The sequence below is a fragment of the Oncorhynchus kisutch genome, linkage group LG17 (assembly GCF_002021735.2).
Source record: "Oncorhynchus kisutch isolate 150728-3 linkage group LG17, Okis_V2, whole genome shotgun sequence".
Taxonomy (NCBI): domain Eukaryota; kingdom Metazoa; phylum Chordata; class Actinopteri; order Salmoniformes; family Salmonidae; genus Oncorhynchus; species Oncorhynchus kisutch.
In genome coordinates, this window is record NC_034190.2 from 46,250,905 (window position 1) to 46,275,356 (window position 24,452).

A 24,452-nucleotide genomic window follows, 5' to 3' on the forward strand; every position below is an offset into this window, starting at 1 on the left:
CTTGCAGCATGCCTACGGCACGTTCACACAGATGAGCTGGGACACTGGGCATCTTTCTTTTGGTGTTTTTCAGAGTAAGTAGAAAGGCCTCTTTAGTGTCCTACGTTTTCATAACTGTGACCTTAATTGCCTACCTTCTGTAAGCTGTTAGTGTCTTAACGACCGTTCCACAGGTGCATGTTCATTGATTGTTTATGGTTCATTGAACAAGCATGGGAAACAGTGTTAAAACCTTTTACAATGAAGATCTGTGAAGTTATTTGGATTTTTACAAATTATCTTTGAAAGACCGGGTCCTGATTTTATTAATGTTTAGCCTATATAGGCCTAAACATTAAAATCTAAAATCTCATTTACAGCACCTGCGATTATTTTGGATCTACTTTCATGTTGGTAAAATAATGAAGTTAAATACAACCAATACTTTCGTTTGAGTTGTTGTAGATTGAGAAGGTCAGCATGCAACAGGTGCCGGGTGGTGAGAAGACATTGTGGACAGTTGTGACAGATTGTACTCTGCAGCTCATGATTCACCCATAAATCAAAAGCCGCAAAAGCTATATTCAAATTCAATAACCTGCCATGGAAGAAAACGGATGCCTCTTCGCCGCCAATGACTGCCTCTTCGCTAACTTTCTCCTCTCCCTAATTTGACGCTCTTCCCATGATGACAGCACACCCAGCCGAACACCCCGGCCCCACTGTAGTGGTGCACTAATGACTATTAATATGTCACGTCACTGACTGAGGTCTAAACTATGCAAGAATGTGTACCTACACTGTAATTACACTGTAGCCTACCTACCTATGTAACTTATATATGTTTTATATGGCACCCACATAAGTATAATATTGAGTCTCTTGGATCACTCAAAAATAGTCTGTTCATTGATTGGTTGTTTTATTGACGGCAAACCTCTCATCCTAACTTGGTGAATGACTATTTTGGTTCGATTCGATTATTTTGGTAAAAACTCCTTTACAATCGTATTCCTAACTGATCATCATGCAAGGTTCTGCCACATCTTTGTTCATTGATTGGAAAAGTTTAAGGACATATAATTTATTACATGATTAATTGTCAATCCATCTGCAGTGGGACTAATCAACTTGCACACCGTACCATCATTGTCAGTAAGCTATAGGAACATTTTAAAAAGTATCATAAAATTCCCTTCACATTCCAATAGTACAGAATAACATGTTAGAGTTATTTATACCATGAAGTACCATCCCATATTGTACACAACAGGATTGGGAAATGTAGGCCTACACATGCTAACCCTTGATCCATCAAAGCAGAAGCATCAAACATTTAAAGAAATGCTGAATAGTGTACAACATGATTCTTTCCAGAATCATAATTAATAGAGTTCATGGCTCAGAGATACAGGACATTCCATTTCAGAACTGAAATATTTACTGTGCACATGTTTATTACTATTGTACATTTCCAGGAGGAACACTGTGAAATCAGGCAGAAACATAATAAGTGATTCCTATGGAAGAAAGACAGTTCTCCCCTGTAAGCGCAACATTCCGCTTCGGGCAGTGTCCAGAGGGATAGGGTCTGTGTTTAAGGCACATGTCTGATGCACCCTAGAAATGCTGCCTTGTCACTGAATGGTCTACTGCAGGTCAATGTCAAATGACTAATAAATGGTCATGTGGTCATTGAGTCCGGCGATATTCATTGGTGCCTGCTTAATAATGGCATAGGCTTGGTGACAATTCAGGTGGTTCTCTTTCCTTTTGGATATAGTTTCCAGCTGGTTGATGTTCAGTTTATCCATGACCCTGAGGTCTATGTTCAGTCACTTCCTGGTTGTGACCTCACACGGATATGACCCGTACGGGGCGCTCCTTGACATAGAGGGGGTGTCGACACATCCTGTAGGGCTTCCCCAGAAGTGGAGATACACTGCCCTCCTGTTCTCCATACTGCCTGACCAGGCCTGAGCCTGGGGATACCACTTGGTTCTGAACCTGGCCCGTGGTCCGAGGTGGACCTGGATACTGGGTTGGGATAGGGTTTTGAAGTAGGCCTGGATTGTGTGGCAGACCTGGGTTGTGGTAGAGGCCTGAGATGTTTGGGAGGATGGGCTGGTTGTAGCCTCTGCAGGGAAGAGGAGCTGAGTTGAGGGCTGGGCCAGTGGGGGAGGCCTGGACTGGACCAGTCAGAGCATAGGGGTACTGATGATACCTGTAGAGAGGACAGACACAGAGACATTGAGCTTTGCAAGGCAGACAAGCATGAACAGGCATGCACTCACTCACGCACGCAGGCATGCACGCAGGCACACACGCAGGCACACACACACACACACACACACACACACACACACACACACACACACACACACACACACACACACACACACACACACACACACACACAGAGTCCTCACCAGCTGGGTCTCTTATTGTCACACATTGAAGGGTCATGGTTGACCCATGGTGGAAGTGCCTTCTCCTGGGTGTTGTTATTGTTGTTCCTGCCATTGTGGCCATAGCGAGAGGCCCTGTTCTCTTCCAGTTCCACTTGCTCTAGCTGGTGCCACAGACGCGTCTCCCTGGCAACCCAAAAAAGTTTTTACAGATGTAGGATCTTAATTTGTTCACTCTTTTGTTGCTGAGAATTTTCCTGAACAGTTGGAAATCCAAACTTGTAGTGTATTTGAGGTTTAAAAAGGCTTCTAAAGTTAATAATTTCGACTTTGAAATTTCAGACTTGATTTGCCCTAAAGAAAAATGTATCAACCCACACAAAAATGTTCATTTCAATAATTCACAAGATTATTTTCCTGCTATAGCAAAGTGGCTGAAATTATGATCCTACATCTGTATAGTCCCATGTTGCTTACTTGGTAGAGGATGATGCTTGTAACCCCAGGCTTGTGTGTTCGATTCCCATGGGGGACTAGTATGAAAATGTATGTAGTCATTACTGTAAACCTGAAAATGTATACACTCACTAAGTTGCTCAGGATAAAGGCATCTGCTAAAATCTAAATGTTGTACTGTCAATAGCTACTGTACATCTCAATATTGTTATCAATCCCCTTTACCACATTGTATAAATTACAGCTCTCCATCTTTCGCTTGTTTCTCACCTTTTCCTTTCTCTCCCCCTTTCTTCCGTTCAACTCTCCTTCTCATGTGTCCTGTCTCATCTTTTGGTCTCCTCTCCTCCTTCTCCCCTTCCACTAGTCATGGCTCCTCCCTCTCCTACCTCTGTCCTCATCTACTATCTACTCTCACCTATCCAGTCTGTCTCTCCTTCTCACCTCTCCTTCCATCCTACTTCCATCTCTCCCTCCGGCCTCTCCTGTCTCCTCCCTCACTCCTCTCACCTCTCCTCCCATTTTCCCTCCATCACTCCTCTCACCCTTCTTCCTCTCCTCCTCTGCTCTGCTCTTCTCTCCTCACCTCCTCTCCTCCCTCCCTCCATCTCTCCTCTCACCTCTCCTCCTTCTTCTTCTCCTCCTCCGTGACACAGTCGAGCAGACAGCAGGTGATGAAGGCAATGGACATGAGGAGGATGATGGCACAGCTGATGATGGATGCCACCACTGCCACACGGAACCCAAAGTCTTCCGACGCGGACACCGCTGGAAGAAAAGATAAAACATCTATCAATTAATTTATGAGATCTGTCTACAGATAACAAACAAGATAAATAACAACAAATCACTCCAGAAAGTGATGGAAATATAATATATTTGAATGCTTTTTAAGTGTATTGCATCCATTTATAACAGACATCATTAAGTACCTTGGTACCATGGTACCTAAAGTATGACATTGACATCTACATAACACTGCCCATGGTCAGAGAGCACATACAACTATCGCCAATATATTCCTCTATTTCAGAATAATTAAGAGGCTGAAAGGCAGGGAGTTTGCAATCCATGCACTTTTTCCACTCAATGCATTCTGAAGCTTTAATATACTCCTACACATGCATGCACGCACGCACACACACACACACACACACACACACACACACACACACACACACACACACACACACACACACACACACACACACACACACACACACACACACACACTTTCCTAAGAGGACAACTTTCATTTTCACAATAAAGCAGAGTCTGACTCATCCATAGTGTATGACTGAAGTGACAGCTGTCTTCACATGCTCTCGGCCATTGATTGGCCAGATGAGCTGACTCCCTAGAGTCAGACGGAGAAGGGTGAGAGAGTGACAAACCTAACAGTCTCTCATTTGGACTTCGGTTCCTCATTGAATACAAATATGCTTTACATAAGTGGCTTATAAATATGAAAAGGACGTCTATGAATATTTCAAGAACAAACATAACTGGCAATGTACTAATGCGGAGTGCTTTAATTGCTGGCTGGTATGTCATTTTCTATGACAACATGTCCTAAAGGAGTAGACTGGTGTCCTCAGACCAACTCTGCCATAACTCTGCCATATACTAACATACTGTAACTGTAACTATAACACCTACAAGTAAAGGCCAGTGGTACATAAGTGTGTGAGTATCCTCTCAGCATTAGATGAGTCATTCGACTTTTGAGAAGTGTAACTTTTAAAAATGTTTTTCAAAGCGCAGATGTTCAACTTAATAAAAAACAGGTTTTCCCATCTCAAGAGTTTAAATAAAAAATATATAATATAGTAAGTGCCTATTAAGTACCAAACATAGTAACAGAGTTGACTGTAACAGGGTTGACGATTTCTTCTTAAATCAGCCATTAATCCCCTTGTGACAGGAGGAATGAAAGCTTGTTCTGTGCAACAGGGAGTGGCAATTGAATGGAAGATTCACACCAAAAATACATTTGTTAAAATATTCCTACCCTGTCTATCTATGGGTAACGGGGTTGACGTGTTACGCTCAACCCACTCAGTTTTCTATCACAAAACACCAGAAAAAGGCCCAAAAGAGTAGAACCAGCTCACTTGCTTTACCTCTATGATTTGACTATTAAATGTTCATTGTTTGTTTAGATTAATTTGGGGATTAAGTGGGATAAAACATATCTAGAAGTGACACAGGTGTGAAGGAGGGACATGTCAAAATTCTGAATTTTTGAACTTTTGGAACCTTCATTCATATTAAATTACACTTAATTTAATATAACAGGCTTTTTAAAATGCTATATTTGTCCACAATTTCTACATAAAATATCAAAGGGTTGCAAAAGGCACTCTTTTCGTGGAACGACACAGATACATACGTTTACACCATGGAGAGCCTCCTGACCACTGGGTACTGTTGCTGCCCCAAACACAGGACACCTCATTGCCCCCCACCAGATGGTGTCTGGATGGGCACTGCAGGGTGATCACCGTGCCCACATTGGTGCCATTCCCCTGAATGATCTTCTGGGTGCCCAGGGCGGGCTGGGGCATGGGCGTGCACTGGCCTGGAGGGGGTGATGGGAGACGGTAACTATGGTATATACAGCCATATGTGAGCATAACAGATAACTCAAACTAGAACAGAACTTTCAGAGGAGAGAGCACCACATGGAACCCTCACAATGGAATGCTGCTGCGTCCTTTCAGCACAGAACACTACATTACAGAACACTCTGCATCGAAGCCCGTTGGGGGGCTGCTCAGTATTGCGTGAGAAAAACACACACCACATCTGCAGACGTATGCTTTGCTGCATCTAATGCTGATGGTATCAAAGCAGGAAACATGATAAATCATTAAATAAATGGCCTGCTAGCTTGGCAGAAACTCAGGTCCCATTTGTGGCCATGTTAAACAGCTGGTTTTCAGACTCAGCACGGTGCTGCAGGAAAATTGACTCTCGCTGTGAGCTCTGGTTTTCATACTGAACTATGACCCTTAACAGAATGACACTGCTCTAATGCAAATATACAGGAGTCTATTTCGGAAGGAATCAAAGTAAGCCACAGCTTGTGGATAAACAAAACAGCTCTGTCACATCCTGTGAAGCGTGTTCAGTCAATTGTTTCTACACTGGCTGTGCTACTGTAATTGGTTAATATAACACATAACACATTCACTGGGAACACATCACATCTTATCACCTCAAGAGTATAACGGAAATGTAATTAAATTAAAATGTAATTCATCTCTCATTCTCTCTCACTATAATTCAAAGGAATACTCTCACGATTCTCAGAAGTTTTGGAATTTACAAACACTATTTTCAAATGACATTGTCTGTGAAATCATGTAGCCTAGGCCTATTACGATTGTTTAGGAATTGTTGCAGTGTTTTCTTGCCACCACAAGAGGTCCGACATGTTCAAGAAATTACTTCCTGAACTCAACGTATCTGAAAGAGAAACCAAGTTGTTTTAATTCAGATAAGGTTCGAAATAGTGTTAGTAAATTCCAAGACTTCTGAGACTCATGAGAGTATTCCTTTGAATTATAGCGAGAGAGAATGAGAGAGAGAGAAAGAGTGAGAAAGAGAGACAGAGAGAGTCAGCAAGCAAGAGAGTTATGTTGCTGACTATTGGGTGGTAGGCTAATTCATAAACCATCATTTCTGCAGGGCAGGCAGACAGCGCTCTCCAGCAGTCTGTGACTCATAGATTTCTTATCAAAGATATCAGTTTTCTCTGTCAGTTGGGCTGGGCTGGCAGGGTGAGTTAAATTGCTGAGTAGGCCTTTCAGGGCCATGATGAAACCTCACCAGCCAGAACAGATCCACAGAAAACGCCATATTTATGCAAAAAAAAAATTGTACACAAGGACAATTGTATGTAACTTGTGAGTGTGTGTGTGTGAGAGAGAGCGAGAGAGAGGGAGAGAGAGAGAGAGAGAGAGAGAGAGAGAGAGCGTGTGTGTGTTTAAAAGTGTAGCTGTACATCCTAGCTCAGTACAACCGCAGTGTTAGTTGGTGTGAAACTAAGAAACAGTGCATTCTGAAAGCCACCTGCAGCTTCTCAGACCATGTGATCTATAGGAACACACTCTCACTTCGCCCGTTCCATTCTTTTGTCCTTATTTACAGTGCAGGCTCAGAATAGACATAGGCTGGCTACTCTATTATTCCATTACAGCCATAGCTTATAAAACGTTAAGACCTTTTATTCCATGTATGTTTTGTTGTCATGTGATAGTTTGCAAACATATTATGCGTAGCTTGCAGAAAGTAGGCCTAATGTTGTTTTCCTGCAATGTAATTCATTGAGTACAGATACATCATATAAATGAAGAGCTATTTGTGTGTCATGGAATGCATTTTCTCTCCAAAATTAGGCTACATGTTGGTAGGCCTACTCTGTGATGGTATACTCACACAGTTTACAGCTATATTTAACATAATGCCTCCAATAAAGCAGGCACTGTACTAATGACATGACATTTATCACCACATTGGATACATCCTGAAACTCGCTTACCTGTATAATTACGGCCACGGTTGCCGTTTTTGGTTGAATAAATAGTTCTGGAAACATCAACGACCGAAGCTGTAACCGTTGACATGTCGGACGTAATCTACCCAACCGTCGAGAACCCCTCCAGGACGCGCGTAAAAAAAAAACGACAAGGAGACCCACAAGAGTATGCTACGGTAGCCTACAGCTGGATAATTATGGTCACTGTGCTGGATTGTGTTCGCAGCTGTCTCAGTGCCTGTGCGTGCTCACGCGTTTGCTTTTTTCCTGTCTCTTACTCCCGAGCACACAGACCCAACAGCAAAACATCAGTGTGTGTGTAGGTGTGTTGGTGTATCGGCTCGGCATGTCGCGCTGCGCTCTGGGAACGCACTGACTGTCCCGAGCAAAATCCGTCCTTCTTTGTCTGCGAGATTCTGCTAAACTAATCGGTGTGTAGGCTGTCAGAATATCACTTGGTTCACTTGATGTCACGGTAATAGGCGTGTTGTCAGGGCGCTCCGAAGGTTGGCAGAATAGAATTAGGAATTAAAATAGGCCTACATTAAGTAATGTAATATGATCGCTATGGTTGGCAGCGAGTTCCTTCTTTCAGTTCACAATACAGTAGTAATCTGTGTGTTTGTGGGCTAGAGGTGATTCTGTCACATTGCCCCGCCTTTGATGATCTGTTTGTTTTATACTTTATGATAATGGTACTATATGCTGTCATTCATACCACTAAGCATATATAACCAGTCTTTTGATATACTATAAGCTATTTGGAAGTAGTCACATTTTATATTTCTTATAAAATGCTATTTGTAAGCCTCAGATATCCAGAATGTGCTTATTGTTGAATGATGTAATGCATCAAAGGATATCATGGAGACTGATAGTGTCCACCACTGCACACTTCAATCTGACATCACATGACAGGGTCTGGCTGGCTTACATCCTCTATCATCACCATCACTTATACAGCTAAACCATTAGTCTTGGCCTAGAGTTTCCTGGGTAGATTCTGAAAGTATTACGTCCTGGAGGTTGCCCTTCTGATTTATAGAATACAAATGTTGCCTATTCATTCTTTAATGTAATATGATTTACATGAGGCTCGCCACTCTGTTCTCTGTGCCAGAACAGGAATCATTTTTATCTTTATAAACATTGGTCATTCATATGCATGGCTGAGGTGAGGTTAATAATCGGACAAGACCAGAGATATGTGTGGGGGGGGGGGGGGGGGGGGGGGGGGGGTGAGAAAGCAAAGGAGATAGAGAGAGAGGGGTTCAGAATCAGACTAGTCAGAGCCTATAATCAATGCAAGTGAAATCTGTCAGCAGAACAAATATTGTTTGTTTACCCATAATACACTTCACTACCAGCTGTCCAAGAACAAGAACAATCAGCCAAACAGGAAATCATGTCCTTATTGATGCGTACTGTGCAGGGGTGCATTTGAATACATGACGTGGGAGTTGTTTTCAATCACTATCTTCACATCCTGCGTCTATAGAGCAGTCCTCTACCAACCAGTTAACATAATCAGTCTTTTCTCCCGAAGAAAGAGTAAACCACGTCACCGTCCAAGGGGTCCATCTCATTCCCTATAGCAGTGGTACTCAACTCTTATCCTACAAGGTCCAAAGAGTGCTGGTTTTCTGTTCTACCTGATAATTAATTACACCCACCAGGTGCCACAGGTCTAAATCAGTCCCTGATTAGAGGGCAACAATAAATAAATAAATGCAGTGGAACTGGTTTTGAAGTCCAGAGTTGAGATTGAAGGCCCTATAGTGTGTTTTTCCTGCTCCTCCTTTTGTGCCCTGGCAGATCGTTTTGATGTGGCATAGTTCAATTAGCTTAATGGTAAACCATCCAATTGCTTCTGGGCTGGTATGAATCATTTAGCTCTATTATACTGCTCATCAGATAGCCTTATTAATGGAATAGCCTTTATGCCAGCCAAGAGCGACACACTGCTCGTAGCGTAGAGACCTAAACACACCAACTCTACTCTGCTCTCTCCACACAAAGCAAAACGGACTTCAGTACAAATTAGATGCCAGGGTCACCAACGGAGGAAAAGTAACCATGTTAATTAATGCTCATTGATTCTGAAAAATAACAAAGTTATACTAGGTCAAAAAGACAAATTCAAACTATAAATGGTCCGATCAGATGGACAAATAAAGTATTCATACACAAACATACCAGGATTGGGCGCAATTCAGAATTTTGGAATTGACTCCTATTTAACTCATGAGTTGAAATTCAAATTGAAATTGGCCACACCCCACAGGATGTAGAAGTGAGTTTGAGTGACAGAAAGTTTAATTCAATTCAGTCATGGAACATGGGAGTTTCATTGAATACGACAGGTCACACTTGCAGATTTTTTTGTTGTTGATTTATTTCACCTTTATTTAACCAGGTAGGCAAGTTGAGAACAAGTTCTCATTTACAATTGCGACCTGGCCAAGATAAAGCAAAGGAGTTCGACACATACAACAACACAGAGTTACACATGGAGTAAAACAAACATACTGTAAATAATACAGTAGAAAAATAAGTCTATGGGCCTCCCGGTGCCGCAATGGTTAAGGGCGCTGTACTGCAGCGCCAGCTGTGCCACCAGAGACTCTGGGTTCCCGCCCAGGCTCTATCGCAACCGGGCGCGACCGGGAGGTCCGTGCAGCGACGCACAATTGGCCTAGGTCGCAGTGCGCGCTAACCAAGGTTGCCAGGGCTCTCCCGAGCCCGTACGGGTGTTGTAGCAATGAGACCAGATAGTAGCTACTAAACAATTGGATACCACGAAATTGGCGAGAAAAGGGGTAAAAAAAAAGTTTAACAGAAAAATATGTATATTTTTGATGTGAGCAAATGAGGTGAGATTAGGGAGGTAAAGGCAACACAAAAAAAAGGCCATGATGGCGAATTAAATAAAGTAAAACACTGGAATGGTAGATTTGCAGTGGAAGAATGTGCAAAGTAGAAATAGAAATAATGGGGTGCAAAGGAGCTAAATAAATAAATAAATACAGTAGTTGTTTGGGCTAAATTATAGATGGGCTATGTACAGGTGCAGTAATCTGTGAGCTGCTCTGACAGCTGGTGCTTAAAGCTAGTGAGGGAGAAAGTGTTTCAGAGATTTTTGTAGTTCGTTCCAGTCATTGGCAGCAGAGAACTGGAAGGAGAGGCGGCCAAAGGAAGAATTGGTTTTGGGGGTGACCAGAGAGATATACCTGCTGGAACGCGTGCTACAGGTGGGTGCTACTATGGTGACCAGCGAGCTGAGATAACGGGGGACTTTACCTAGCAGGGTCTTGTAGATGACCTGGAGCCAGTGGGTTTGGCGACGAGTATGAAGTGAGGGCCAGCCAACGAGAGCGTACAGGTCGCAGTGGTGGGTAGTATATGGGGCTTTGGTGACAAAACGGATGGCACTGTGATAGACTGCATACAATTTATTAAGTAGGGTATTGGAGGCTATTTTGTAAATAACATCGCAGAAGTCGAGGATCGATAGGATGGTCAGTTTTACGAGGGTATGATTGGCAGCATGAGTGAAGGATGCTTTGTTGCTAAATAGGAAGCCAATTCTAGATTTAACCTTGGATTGGAGATGTTTGATGTGTGCCTGGAAGGAGAGTTTACAGTCTAACCAGACACCTAGGTATTTGTAGTTGTCCACATATTCTAGGTCAGAACCGTCCAGAGTAGTGATGCTGGACGGGCGGGCAGGTGCAGGCAGAGATCGGTTGAAGAGCATGAATTTAGTTTTACTTGTATTTAAGAGCAGTTGGAGGCCATGGAAGGAGAGTTGTATGGCATTGAAGCTCGTCTGGAGGGTTGTTAACACAGTGTCCAAAGAAGGGCCAGAAGTATACAGAATGGTGTCATCTTTGTAGAGCTGGATCAGAGACTCACCAGCAGCAAGAGCGACATCACTGATGTATACAGAGAAGAGAGTCGGCCCAAGAATTGAACCCTGTGGTACCCCCATAGAGACTACCAGAGGCCTGGACAACAGGCCCTCCGATTTGACACATTGAACTCTATCAGAGAAGTAGTTGGTGAACCAGGCAAGGCAATCATTTGAGAAACCAAGGCTATCAAGTCTGCCGATGAGGATGTGGTGATTGACAGAGTCGAAAGCCTTGGCCAGGTCAATGAATACGGCTGCACAGTATTGTTTCTTATTGATGGCGTTTAAGATATCATTTAGGATCTTGAGCGTGGCTGAGATGCACCCATGACCAGCTCTGAAACCAGATTGCATAGTGGAGAAGGTGCGGTGGGATTCGAAATGGTCGGTAAACTGTTTGTTGACTTGGCTTTCGAAGACCTTAGAAAGGCAGGGTAGGATAGATATAGGTCTGTAGCAGTTTGGGTCAAGAGTGTCCCCCCCTTTGAAGAGGGGGGTGACCGCAGCCACTTTCCAATCTTTGGGAATCTCAGATGACACGAAAGAGAGGTTGAACGGCTAGTAATAGGGGTTGCAACAATTTCTGCAGATCATTTTAGAAAGAAAGGGTCCAGATTGTCTAGCCCAGCTGATTTGTAGGGATCCAGGTTTTGCAGCTCTTTCAGAACATCAGCTGTCTGGATTTAGGTGATGGAGAAGAGGAGGGGGGGGGCATAGGCCAGTTGCTGCGGGGGGTGCAGAGCTGTTGGCCGGGGTCGGGGTAGCCAGGTGGAAAGCATGCCCAGCCGTAGAGAAATGCTTATTGAAATTCTCAATTATCGTGGATTTATCAGTGGTGACAGTGTTTCCTAGTCTCAGTGCAGTGGGCAGCTGAGAGGAGGTGCTCTTATTCTCCATGGACTTTACAGTGTCCCAACACGTTTTGGAATTAGTGCTACATGATGCAAATTTCTGCTTGAAAAAGCTAACCTTTGCTTTCCAAACTGACTGTCTATTGGTTCCTGACTTCCCTGAACAGTTGCATATCGCGGGGACTATTCGAAGCTAGTGCAGTACGCCACAGGGTGTTTTTGTGCTGGTCCAGGGCAGTCAAGTCTGGAGTGAACCAATTCAGACACAGCTAGGAAATCAGGGTTGGCAGAGTGTGCTAAAGCGGTGAATAAAACAAACTTAGGGAGGAGGGTTCTGATGTTAACATGCATGAACCCAAGGCTTTTACAGTTGCAGAAGTCAACAAATGAGAGCGCCTGGGGACACACAAGGCCTGGGTTAACCTCTACATCACCAGAGGAACAGAGGAGGAGTAGGATGAGGGTACGGCTAAAGACTATGAGAACTGGTCGTCTAGTGCTTTGGGAACAGAGAATAAAAGGAGCAGATTTCTGGGCGTGGTAGAATAGATTCAGGGCATAGTGTACAGACAAGGGTACGGTAGGGTGCGAGTACAGTGGAGGTAAACCTAGGCATTGAGTGACAATGAGAGAGGTTGCATCTCTGGAGGAGTCAGTTAAGCTAGGTGCGGTCTCCGCATGCTTTTGGGGGGATGGGACAAGGGGGCTATCTGAGGCATGTTGAGCAGGACTAGGGGCTCTGCAGTAAAATAAAACAATGAGATCTGCCCTAAACAACAGTATACAAGGCATATTGACATTAGAGGAAGGCATAAAGCAATCACAGGTGTTGATTGGGAGAGCTAAGACAACAATGGTTGAGACAACAACGGGTAAACAGCTAGGACAACAACGGCAAAATGGCGATGAATGAGCAGAGAGGGTCAGTTAGCTACACACAGGGCCTGAGTTTGAGGCTGGGGCAGACAGAAACAAAATGAAGTACCGTGTTAATGAACAGTCTAGCAGGCATCAGCTATGTAGCCGAGTGATCATAGGGTCCAATGAGCAGCAATGGATGAAACAGGAAGCCGTTCGGTAGTCGATTACTATGCTAGGCGAGCGGGAGACACAGGCTAGCAGATGGATCATCAACATCCACGACGCAGAGGCCGGTTGAGAGCACATTGGCAGAATTATTACAGCAGACCAGCAGACCAGATATGATGGATCGGCGTTGCTCCAATTGGCAAGAGAGGTATTGAAGTTGGTGTACTTCTTTTGTTAGCCGGGAGATGGGCCTAGCTTGAGGCTAGCTCAGGGCTAACTGGTGCATGCTTTTGGACAAGGGCGTTAGCCACAATAGCCACTCGGTAGCAACTAGCTAGCTGTGAAGATCCGGTGTAATGGTCCAGAGCATAGTGGAAAAAAGCAGTCCGATATGCTCAGGGCTGACATCGCGCAGTGCAGACTGGTAGGTATTGTCCGGGCAAAAGCGACTAGAGTGCGAGCTAAATGTAAAGACCGCTAGCAGAGGCTAACAATGACTAAATAGCTAGTAGCTAATTATCTGGCTAGCTTCTGATGGAGGTTCCAGTTATAAGGTCTAAAAAAAGCTTATCTGTAACACATTGGGTGAGGTGGGTTGCAGAAAGGTATATTTCATTCAAAATGGAAAAAAAGAGATTGAAATATAATTAAATGTATACAAAAAAAAGAAAAGACCATGTTTACATGGGATGAAAACAAACACGTCTTACTGCTGCGCCATCTTGATGTATCTATAATTGTTATGCTGAGTGGAACAGGGGAACCCAAGAGCAGACTCAGACGAGGAGACTGGGATGAGGTAACCAATGTATTTATTGACACACAGGGGGGAGATGGAGTGCAGGTCAGGGGAAGCTTGAGTGGGTTGCTGGAAACCAGGTGCGGAGGCTGAGGCGAGAGGGTTGAGACAGGGTAAGCAGGTCTGGATGGGAATCCAAGGGAGTAGTAGAGTGGGGAATCCAAGACAGAGTAGCAGGATGATGAGACGTGGGACTGGAGACAGGGACCAGAGTCAGAGATGGCAGAACTATAGCAAAGAGGAAAACAGCGTCAGGCAAGGAAATCAGGCACAACAGGACGACAGGATCTGAATAGTAAAAATCTGCTATTAACATAGACTGACTGAGCAGTGGCAGGGCTGACTATTTGTAGAGGTCTTGATTATGGAACAGGTTGCAGCTGGTGGGGATAAGCTCTGACTCCAGCACACCTGTCTCCACCCACATAGAGAGAGGGAGAGAGTACTGGGGGAGTGGCGGTAGGTCAAGGAGACACAGAATGAGCAGTAGAGGGCGTTTCAGGAACAAGCAGTAAGAGGGCGTTTCAGCAATTTTGGCTTTCTGGGTGTGAGGTATAGAAATCCTGAAAGAGGGAGGGGTCCAGAATGTTATGGAGGAGGACCAAGCTGTGCTCCTCAGGCCCATATCCCTCCCAGTCCACCAGGTACTGCCAGCCACGACGGTGCACGTCCAGAAGCCGCCGGACAGTATAGGCAGGATGGTCATCGATGAGCCGAGGGGGTGGAGGAGCTGCTGCAGGAGGAGACAGGGGACTGGAGCAGACAGGTTTAGTCAGGGATACATGGAAGATGGGATTGATCCTGAGAAAGGCTGGGAGTTTCATGCACACCGCAGAGGGGTTAATGACACGGTCAATTTCAAAGGGACCAATGAATCAGGGGAAAGTTTCTTCGATACCACCTTCAATGGCAGGCCCGGCGACGGTTGGCTTTGGACTGGGTCCTTTAGGAGGCACAAAGAAGGGCAGGGGGGGTTGGTAACCCAGAGTACACTCAAAGGGTGACATACAGTTGAAGTCGGAAGTTTACATACACTTAGGTTGGCATGATTAAAACTTGTTTTTCAACCACTCCACAAATTTCTTGTTGACAAACTATAGTTTTGGCAAGTTGGCTAGGACATCTACTTTGTGCATGACACAAGTCATTTTTCCAAGAATTGTTTACAGACAGATTAATTCACTTATAATTCACTCTATCACAATTCCAGTGGGTCAGAAGTTTACATACACTAAGTTGACTGTGAATTTAAACAGCTTGGAAAATTCCAGAAAATTATGTTATAGCTTCAGAAGCTTCTGATAGGATAATTGACATCATTTGAGTCAATTGGAGGTGTACCTGTGGATGTATTTCAAGGCCTACCTTCAAACTCAGTGCCTGTTTGCTTGATATCATGGGAAAATCTAAATAAATCAGCCAAGACCTCAGAAAAAAACATTTGTAGACCTCCACAAGTGTGGTGCATTCTTGGGGGCAATTTCGAAACCCCTGAAGGTACCACGTTCATCTGTACAAACAATAGTACGCAAGTATAAATACCATGGGACCACGCAGCCGTCATACCGCTCAGGAAGGAGACGTGTTCTGTCTCCTAGAGATGAAAGTACTCTGGTGCAAAAAGTGCAAATCAATCCCAGAACAACAGCAAAGGACCTTGTGAAGATGCTGGAGGAAACGGGTACAAAATAATCTATATCCACAGTAAAACAGGTCCTATATTGACATTACTTGAAAGGCCGCTCAGCAAGGAAGAAGCCACTGCTCCAAAACCACCATAAAAAAGCCAGACTACGGTTTGCAACTGCACATGGGGACAAAGATCGTACTTTTTGGAGAAATGTCCTCTGGTCTGATGAAACAAAAATATAACTGTTTGGCCATAACGACCATCGTTATGTTTGGATGAAAAATGGGGAGGCTTGCAAGTCGAAGAACACCCTCCCAACGTTGACGCACAGGAATAGCAGCATCATTCTTTGAGGGTGCTTTGTTGCAGGAGGGGCTGGTGCACTTCACAAAAAATATGGCTTCATGAGGAAGGAATTTCTGTGGATATATTGAAGCAACATCTCAAGACATCAGTCAGGAAGTTAAAGCTTGGTCGCAAATGGGTCTTCCAAATGGACAATGACCCCAGGCATTGGAGTGGCCATCACAAAGCTCTGACCTCAATCCCATAGAAAATTTGGGGGCAGAACTGAAAAACATTGTGCGAGCAAGGAGGCCTACAAATCTGACTCAGGTACACCAGCTCTGTCAGCAGGAATAGACCAAAAATCACTCAACTTGTTGTGGTAAGCTTGTGGAAGGCTACCCGGAATGTTTGACCCAATTTAAACAATTTAAAGGCAATGCTACCAAATACTAATTGAGTGTATCACTGGGAATGTGATGAAAGAAAGAAATGCTGAAATAAATCATTCTCTCTACTATTATTCTGACATTTCACATTCTTAAAATAAAGTGGTGATCCTAACTGACCTAAAACAGCTAGTTTTTACTTGGATTAAATGTCAGGAATTGTGAAAAACTGAGTTTAAATGTATTTGGCTAAGGTATATGTAAACTTCCGACTTCAACTGTACCTGACGAGGCATTGGTGATATTGTTGTGGGCATATTCAACTCTGGGTAGCTGAGTGCTCCTGGTGGAAGGGTTAGCAGATGTCACGCAGCGTAGGGTAGTCTGCATCTCTTGGTTGGCCCGTTCAGTCTGGCAGTTGGTCTGGGGGTGATATCCAGAAGAAAGACTGACATTGATACCAAGAGCTGAACAGAAGGATCTCCATACCTGGGAGTTAAACCGAGGTCCTCAGTCAGAAATGATGTCAACTTTTCCTCAAACAGGAAGTGGCGCAGGTCCTAATCCAGACATTCGTCATATCCCGTCTGGACTGCTGCAACTCTCTGTTTGTTGGGCTCCCCGCTTGTGCCATCAAACCACTGAAACATTCAGAACGCCTGTCTGGTGTTCAACCTTCAAAATTCCCCGCTCCTCCATACACTTCACTGGCTTCCAGTCATAAAATCACATCTACTACAAGACCATGGCGCTTGCATATGGAGCAGCAAGAGGAACTGCCCCTCCCTACCTTCAGGCTATAAACCCTACATCCCATCATGAGCTCTCTGTTCTGCCACCTCTGGTCTCTTGGCCATCCCACCCCTACGGGAAATCAGCTCCCGCTCAACTCCAATGGTGATACCAACCTCCCCCTGATGCTAGGACAGCAGAGTCCTTCTAAAATGTCTGAAACCCTACATCTTCAAAGAGTATCTTAAATAAGACATCTGTCTTATTCCCCTTAGCAAAACAATTTATAAGAGCTTCGGGTAAATCACAAAAACATTTTTTTATTGAATATTGAAATGGAATTGACCCCAAGCCTGTAGATCACTACTTGAAAAGACGCCCCACTTTTGAAGGCAGTTCTCAATCTAACTTCCTAATTCATAAACATAGACAGTCAAAGAGAAAGTGTACAGCCAAGACACACCTGGCCTATAATGCTGCTGGTAAAATGTAGTGGGATATTTCCCAGAGGTGAGTTGAAACGGGATCGAAAAGGATAATGGGAGTTGGACATTATACTGTGTTGACGCTGACAGTGAATCACTCAAAAAGCATTAACGATACAAAAACCGTGAATCAACACACCTGCTGTTTCCAGTATTTGTCCACAATAATTGAAGTCCTTCAGGTTGGTTTACTTTTCACTATCCAGCAAGCAAAGTATCACGCGTGTGTGTGCTTAGTGTTAGTGCGCAGAACTTGATGGAGCACAAATGCACACACACATGCACGCACACACATGGGCATACACAATCACACACACACTGGTGACGCTCGTTGAGTTTGGTACAGCTCTGGAGTTATCCTCTCCGGTGTTGGAGAAGGTTGCCCAGCAACAGTGAATTTGTTCTGGCATGGTTTCTGCCCTCACAGTTTGGGCTCCCAGCATCATCTATACATATCTATCCATATCCTCCTCTGATCTATCCATCCCTATCCTGTTCTGAACCACAAGGGCTCAATACAACACAGCAGGGGCATCGAGCAGCAGAGGAGGAACCAATGAATTCCAATAGGATCAATACAGTTAGTTCTGTCGTATCAATATGTTAGTTCTATGTCTAAAAACGTGCAAAAATGAATACAAAAATGAAAATAGGTGGATTGGGAGAAAGAGAGAATTGAGGAATGGGAATGTGAGAGAGAAATGAATGTGGGAGAGAAAGGAATGTGGAAGAGAAAGAGGAGGAGAAATAAAAGACAGAGAGTGGGTCAGATAGAGTCAGAGCGAGGAAGAAAGAGTCAGAGAGAGATAGAGAGTGAGTGAGAGAAAGAGAGAGAGAGAGAAAGACTCATTCAGCTCAAGGGTGAGAGATTCAGGCTGCTGAGATTATTTTATTAACGTAATCTGTCTGCCAGACTTGTCCTCAGATCCCCAAAGTCTCCTGTCCTCCAGGAAGAGAGTGTGTGAGAGAGAGAGATAGAGAGAGAGAGTGTGAGAGAGAGTGCGAGAGAGAGAGAGAGAGCAAAGGAGAGAGACAGTGAGAGCAAAGGAGAGAGAGACTGAGAGGGAAGGAGAGAGGGCAAACAGAGCGAGGTCAAATGAAGGAAAGAACGAATGAACGAGGGAAGGGGGTCACCTTGATGTGTCCGCTCTGACACAGTGACAATGCTGGAGAGACCCACTCATCACACAGGTAATTAACCACAACAGAAGGGGCTCCACGGATGCTGCCAACACCCCCATCAACACCCACACAACTAGGCCACACATGGCGAGTAGGAGGGGTCTTGGTGGAGGGAGGAGTGGAGGGTGGAGAGTGGAGGGGGTGTCAAGGTACTTCTGTACATTTCTCCCCATGTTAAAGACGTTTTTCTGTTTCATAAGAGATATACCACGGCAGGAGTGTCAAGGTCCACAGCACTGCTGGTTTTCATCAGTCCTCTCCTCCTCGCTCAGGGACTGTGATTCAATATAACTCAATCAGCTACCAATGACAAATGAAAATCTGGGACTTGATGAAGGCCCATATTTGAAAACCCACCATAGCCATTTGAGAGTGAAACTGCTTATTCCATAGCCTTTCTGTGCTCCACACAAATGACAGATCCACCCCTCCTCCCTGGTGGTCCTAATGCATCATCATTAATGCTGTGATCCTCAATCTGTGTCTCTGATTTTGGGAGCAAATGTCATCACTCAAGACTGGATCCTGCCCACCGGCGTTTCTACTACTACATCAATAATCTACAGTACTACACCATCATATTACAGACATATCAGTACTGTCCCTTATTCGGGTTAGTAAATGGAGAAAGAGAGAGATAGGAGGAGGAAAAATAAAACTAAATATAGAGGGATAAAAAGAGAGAGAGAGGGAGGAGGTGTGAGGTGGGGTAGAGATAGAAATATAAGGCTTTAAAAGGAAATTGAGTCCATCAAGCATTTTTGTGCAACGAATCTCCCCTCAATCTAATGTACAGTCCAGGGTGGCAGGAATAGTGTCAGTGCAGCATGCAAGAGGATCTCGTTTAATACCATTGAGATGATGGATACACAGAGGCAGGCAAAAAGGGAAAAACTGTCTATTAAGCATTTCTGGGGCTGAAGAAATAGGAATTTCTAGTGTTGTAAATGAAAAGGTACGGAGAACAGTGGCTGTAGATTAGCTCAACATCCATAAGGATATGGTAATAACCACTGAGCTGATGAACACAGGAGTACTGGGAGATGATTCATGTGCTAGATGTCTGCAAGGAACATCTAAATCACTATGAGGGAAACCTTCAGCCTGCACACACACATGCATGGGAGGAGAGCACACACACAAACACATGCACACACACACACAAACACATGCATACATGCACGCGTGCATATACACAAATATGCGCACACAGTCACACTCACGCGCGCACCAGTGCTGTCGTACTCGAGACCAGATATTGGTACATGTGTACTAGATCTCAGACAGTGAGGACTCATCATTTCTTCCCGAGACCAGCAGAGAAAAAAAAGTCATAATTATCAGCTTCCATTTAGTCAGCGCATATAACCGCTTCGCCACAAATATATACACTCCTTTCTTGAAACATTAATATCTTAACAGCCTTCAGAATCTATTATAGACATGTTTGCGCAGTGGCGCATTTATAGGCCTTCAGTGTGTGACAGGCTCGTGATTCTGAAAGGATCACTCATGTAGGAGAGTGCACTTTTTAAAACATGAAGGGCCAGTGGTGTAGTGGAGGGTACACGCAGGTATAAACCATATACACACTTTTTTTGTCAGTGGGCATTGCTTATACTCACTTCTTAATTCCTACGGATGTGTATCAAAGTAGTGTAGTGGAGGTATACGATTTATCAATGATGTGTTACAATAGAGAAATCATGCAAAAAGTAGCCTACACAATCGCAAAGCACGTGAAACACATAGCCAAGCTTCAGCGTAATATAATCTGCAGGGCAGCAAGAATGTGCAGCTCTCAACTGGTTTTGGCATGGAGCATCTCACAGAAGAATACATCGGTAGCTGCCAGGGTAGGAAAGACGTTCAAATGTATGATATCTACCAGTAAATGCTAACATAGGCAACAATAAATATGCAAACCAGGTATTGAAAAAGGTTAGTCCGAAGTGTTGGGAAGCGAGACCCTGACAGGCCCACACAATCAGATCGATGTGGTTTAAGCATCGTTGTGGACTTAAACCATCACATTTGAGTCTTTTCCTATTAAAAAAATTATGATAAATCTATAGGAAAACTGTATTTTTCACACAAAGTGCATTTCCTTCACTGGGATGGCTAACAACAGCATGCGCTGTAGCAGGTGTTATCAAAGAGGATGTTGTTAATAATTTGTTAGCTTCTCCCTTTTCAAGAATAACTTTGAACAAGAGGCTACGTTTCAAATGATCATCATCTGGTGAGGTGAACTGTGTGTTGTACTGCAGTGCAATAAAAAAGACTGTTCCACTCACCAAATGAGAATCACTTGAAACGTTAGCAACAACATCCTCTGGTAACACCTGCTGCAGCCCCTGCAAACTAGCCAACAGCAAAAGCTAGCTAGCTAAACCACATGAAAAATCCTGCTCACTATTGCGCGGTGACCTGTTGACCTTCAAGAAGGCACAAGTTTCCATACATTTTGGTAAAAACGGTCCAACTCATTAAGTAAAAATGTGATTGGTGATTGGTCTCTCCAAAATGTTGCCCTAATACAGTTGAATGGCATATGCCTTTATCTAGCTTCTAATGGCCGAGCCAATGGTTGACTTAGCTAGCTAGATTTATCTTCACAGAGACCAGCAACGAAAATCCAGATTAGATATTTTTTTTCTGTTGTGTTAACCCTTTCCTTTCTAACAAAAACGGAAGAGAATTAAATCAGAACACCCCCTCCAGTCTTGGTCTTGACTCGGACTCGTTTTTCTCTAGTCTTGGACTTGAATCGGTCTCGCTTTAGGTGGTCTAGAACACAACACTGACACACACACACACACAATCATTAATCAACCTGATATCTGTTACTGATATATCCTACTGTTTTTGAGGTAGAGCCTACTGTGTGTTGGCCCTGGTCTTGTCTCAGCAGGACTGTTGTGAGAACATTTAACAATTTAACATGAGGTTACTGGCGACTAGGGTCGTACGATACAGTACAGGCCAATGGCACAGACAGAACCTACACTTAAAACAATCACATTGCAATAGGAAAAACAAGTAATTTATAATCAGATTAGAGAGAGAGAGATGCTGTCTTGACTTATATGTCCCTCAGTGAGACAAATGAACAAATAAACAGTAATGCTGTGGCCTAGATCAATGTTTCCGTGTGTGACCTGCCTGGCCTCAGTGATCCTCCTCCATGTCTGTCCTGAGAGGCATGGATCTGAGAAAGTAGTGATAGCTCTGTTAGCTGATAACCATGCTGCTGCAGAGAATAATCCCCACTGAGCTATTGACACAGAGCTCTCTGTGGTGGGCTGGGAGTGCTCTGGAGGACAGGAGGGGAGAGGAAAGAGGTCAGCAGGGGAGAGTGGGAAGACAGGAGGGGAGAGGAAAGAGATCAGCAGGGGAGAGTGGGAGGACAGAAGGGGAGAGGAAAGAGTTGTGGAGGGGGGAGTGGGAGGACAGGAGGGTAGAGGAGAGTGGGAAGACAGGAGGGGAACAAGGATGTAAGAAGGGGAGAGTGGAGGCAAGGAAGGGAGAGGGGGAGGCAAAAAAGGAGGTCCAGGCGGGTATTGAGGGTCTGGAATGAAGATATTTGAGGCCAAAATACATAAATCCTAGCAGGGACCCAGTTTCCCGAATAACCAATTTGAAGGTTTGTTAGTCTCGTGATAGAGATGGATTGTGGGAGGACAAACAGTGGATCTGTTACTATGCTGAACTACAGTGATTTCAGTATCACAGCTACATTTACTTTAGAGGCATTTTGTAAGTGAATAAAGTGATAAAGATGGATGTAGAGAGAGAGAGGGAGAGAGAGAGAGAGAGAGAGAGAGAGAGAGAGCGAGAGCGTGAGAAAGAGAGTTAGAGAGAGAGCAAGAGAGAGAGAGAGAGTGAGAGAGAGAGAGAGAGAGAGAGAGAGAGAGAGAGAGAGAGAGAGAGAGAGAGAGCATTTGTACCTGCGCTGTGATTGTTTTGGGGAACAATAGTTGATGCTTCTGCATGGAAATGTATGTTTCCTTTCTTCTCACTCTTCTTCTATGGCAGATTGCCAAAAGCTGTGTCTACGAAGAACTCCCTGACCAGTGTCTCGGGTTGCCATGGTGATATGACTGCTTCTGTTGAGTAGCTCTGAGACTGAGGGTGAGACATAATAACGGTTATTTGAGTGAGTGGGACGGTTCAATAACTAATTGTTACTTCTTTTATCCACCTTCCCTCCTGCAACTTTGATCAATTTTTTCTCCATCTTACCAGAAACGAAACTATCGAAAGACTTGTATGGCTGTCAGGTGTTTGTGTGGGAAAAAGACTGGGAAAAGATTCTAACACACACACAACACACCAACCCTTCTTTGGGAATAATTTGTATCTGTATGCAATATTGATCTGATTGAGTCAAAATACAGTATCTCCTTGCATTGCTTCCCAGAGTCCTTGCTCCGGCCAAACACTATGGCATACCCACGGACGTTAGTTTCTTCGCCGCAATGAGTCTGGATCTGAGTACCTCCCGACCCTTCAACGATGGGTTGGGCCAGAGCCAGAACACACGTGGGTAAAGCGGCGTTCTGAAAATTCTTTATTGGCTTTGATACTCTGATTAGTTAGAGACGATCCAATCGCTTATTACTTTGTTTGGTACAAAGCCCCTCATGCTCCCCGGCACCAGAAACGACTTCAATGATGCACTCAGACTAAACTATGTAGCGAACGGCAAAGCAGCGTATTAATTTAGTGTGAGTCGTCTGGATATATACAGTATCTCCCACTGTGGATGAATTCTGTCAAGCATGGCTCTGTTTTCTATACATCAGTAAACTGTTTATCTCAAATACTCAACACTGACAACTTTTTGTTACCTGATGCAAAGAGAGATATTTTTTAAAAGTATCACACTTCAATAACGTACATAGATGGCGCCGGAGGGCATGGTTGCCATTTTATGGGCTCTTAACCAACCGTGCTATTTTGTTAGTTTTTTCGCATTGTTTGTAAGTTATTTTGTACATAATGTTGCTGATACCCTCTCTTATGACCGAAAAGAGCTTCTGGACATCAGAACAGATTCCTCACCTTGAACTGGACAAATCTTTTTCTTTAATGAGTCGGACGAGAGGGATTAACTCCAGAAACCCGACAAGGCCCTCGTCCCCATCATTCGCAGGAGAAAGAGATGGAGATATCGCGGAAGGAGATCGGGGTGCCTGGCGGCGAGTGGTTAATCTGCCTTTGCCATCGGTACTATTGGCAAACGTACAATAGCTGGATAATAAACTGGACAAACTACAAGCACCAACGGGACAACGGGACATTAAAAACTGTAATATCTTATGTTTCACCGAGTTGTGGCTGAATGACGACATGAATAACATACAGCTGGCGAGTTAAACACTGTATCGGCAGGATAGAACAGCAGCCTCTGGTAAGACAAGGGGTGCCGATCTATGTATATTTGTAAACAACAGCTGGTGCACAATATCTAAGGAAGTCTGAAGGTTTTGCTCGCCTGATGTAGAGTATCTCATGATAAGCTGTAGACCACGCTATCGACCAAGAGAGTTTTCATCTATAATCTTCGTAGTCGTCTATTTACCACCACAAACCGATGCTGGCACTAAGACCGCACACAATGAGCTGTATACGGCCATAAGCAAACAGGAAAATGCTCATCCAGAGGTGGCGCTCCTAGTGGCCGGGGACTTTAATGCATGGAAACTTAAATCCGATTTACCTCATTTCTACCAGCATGTTAAATGTGCAACCAGAGGGAAAAAAAC

General features: G+C 44.1%; 1 protein-coding gene across 2 annotated transcripts; it reads right to left on the reverse strand.

The window, feature by feature from the left end:
• Window positions 1-1,043: 1,043 nt before the first annotated feature.
• Window positions 1,044-7,992, reverse strand: LOC109907755 (uncharacterized). 2 transcript variants are annotated; one of them, XM_020505934.2, is made up of 5 exons: window positions 7,390-7,992; window positions 5,236-5,424; window positions 3,464-3,611; window positions 2,409-2,573; window positions 1,044-2,203 (listed from the first exon to the last, which is right to left on the reverse strand). In XM_020505934.2, exons 1-5 carry the CDS (start codon window positions 7,472-7,474, stop codon window positions 1,834-1,836), a joined length of 957 nt encoding a protein of 318 aa, XP_020361523.1. In that variant the 5' UTR covers window positions 7,475-7,992; the 3' UTR covers window positions 1,044-1,833. The 2 variants fall into 2 exon arrangements, with proteins under 2 accessions (XP_020361523.1, XP_020361524.1); XM_020505935.2 differs by lacking the exon at window positions 5,236-5,424 and having other exon boundaries at window positions 7,390-7,988.
• Window positions 7,993-24,452: the final 16,460 nt, after the last annotated feature.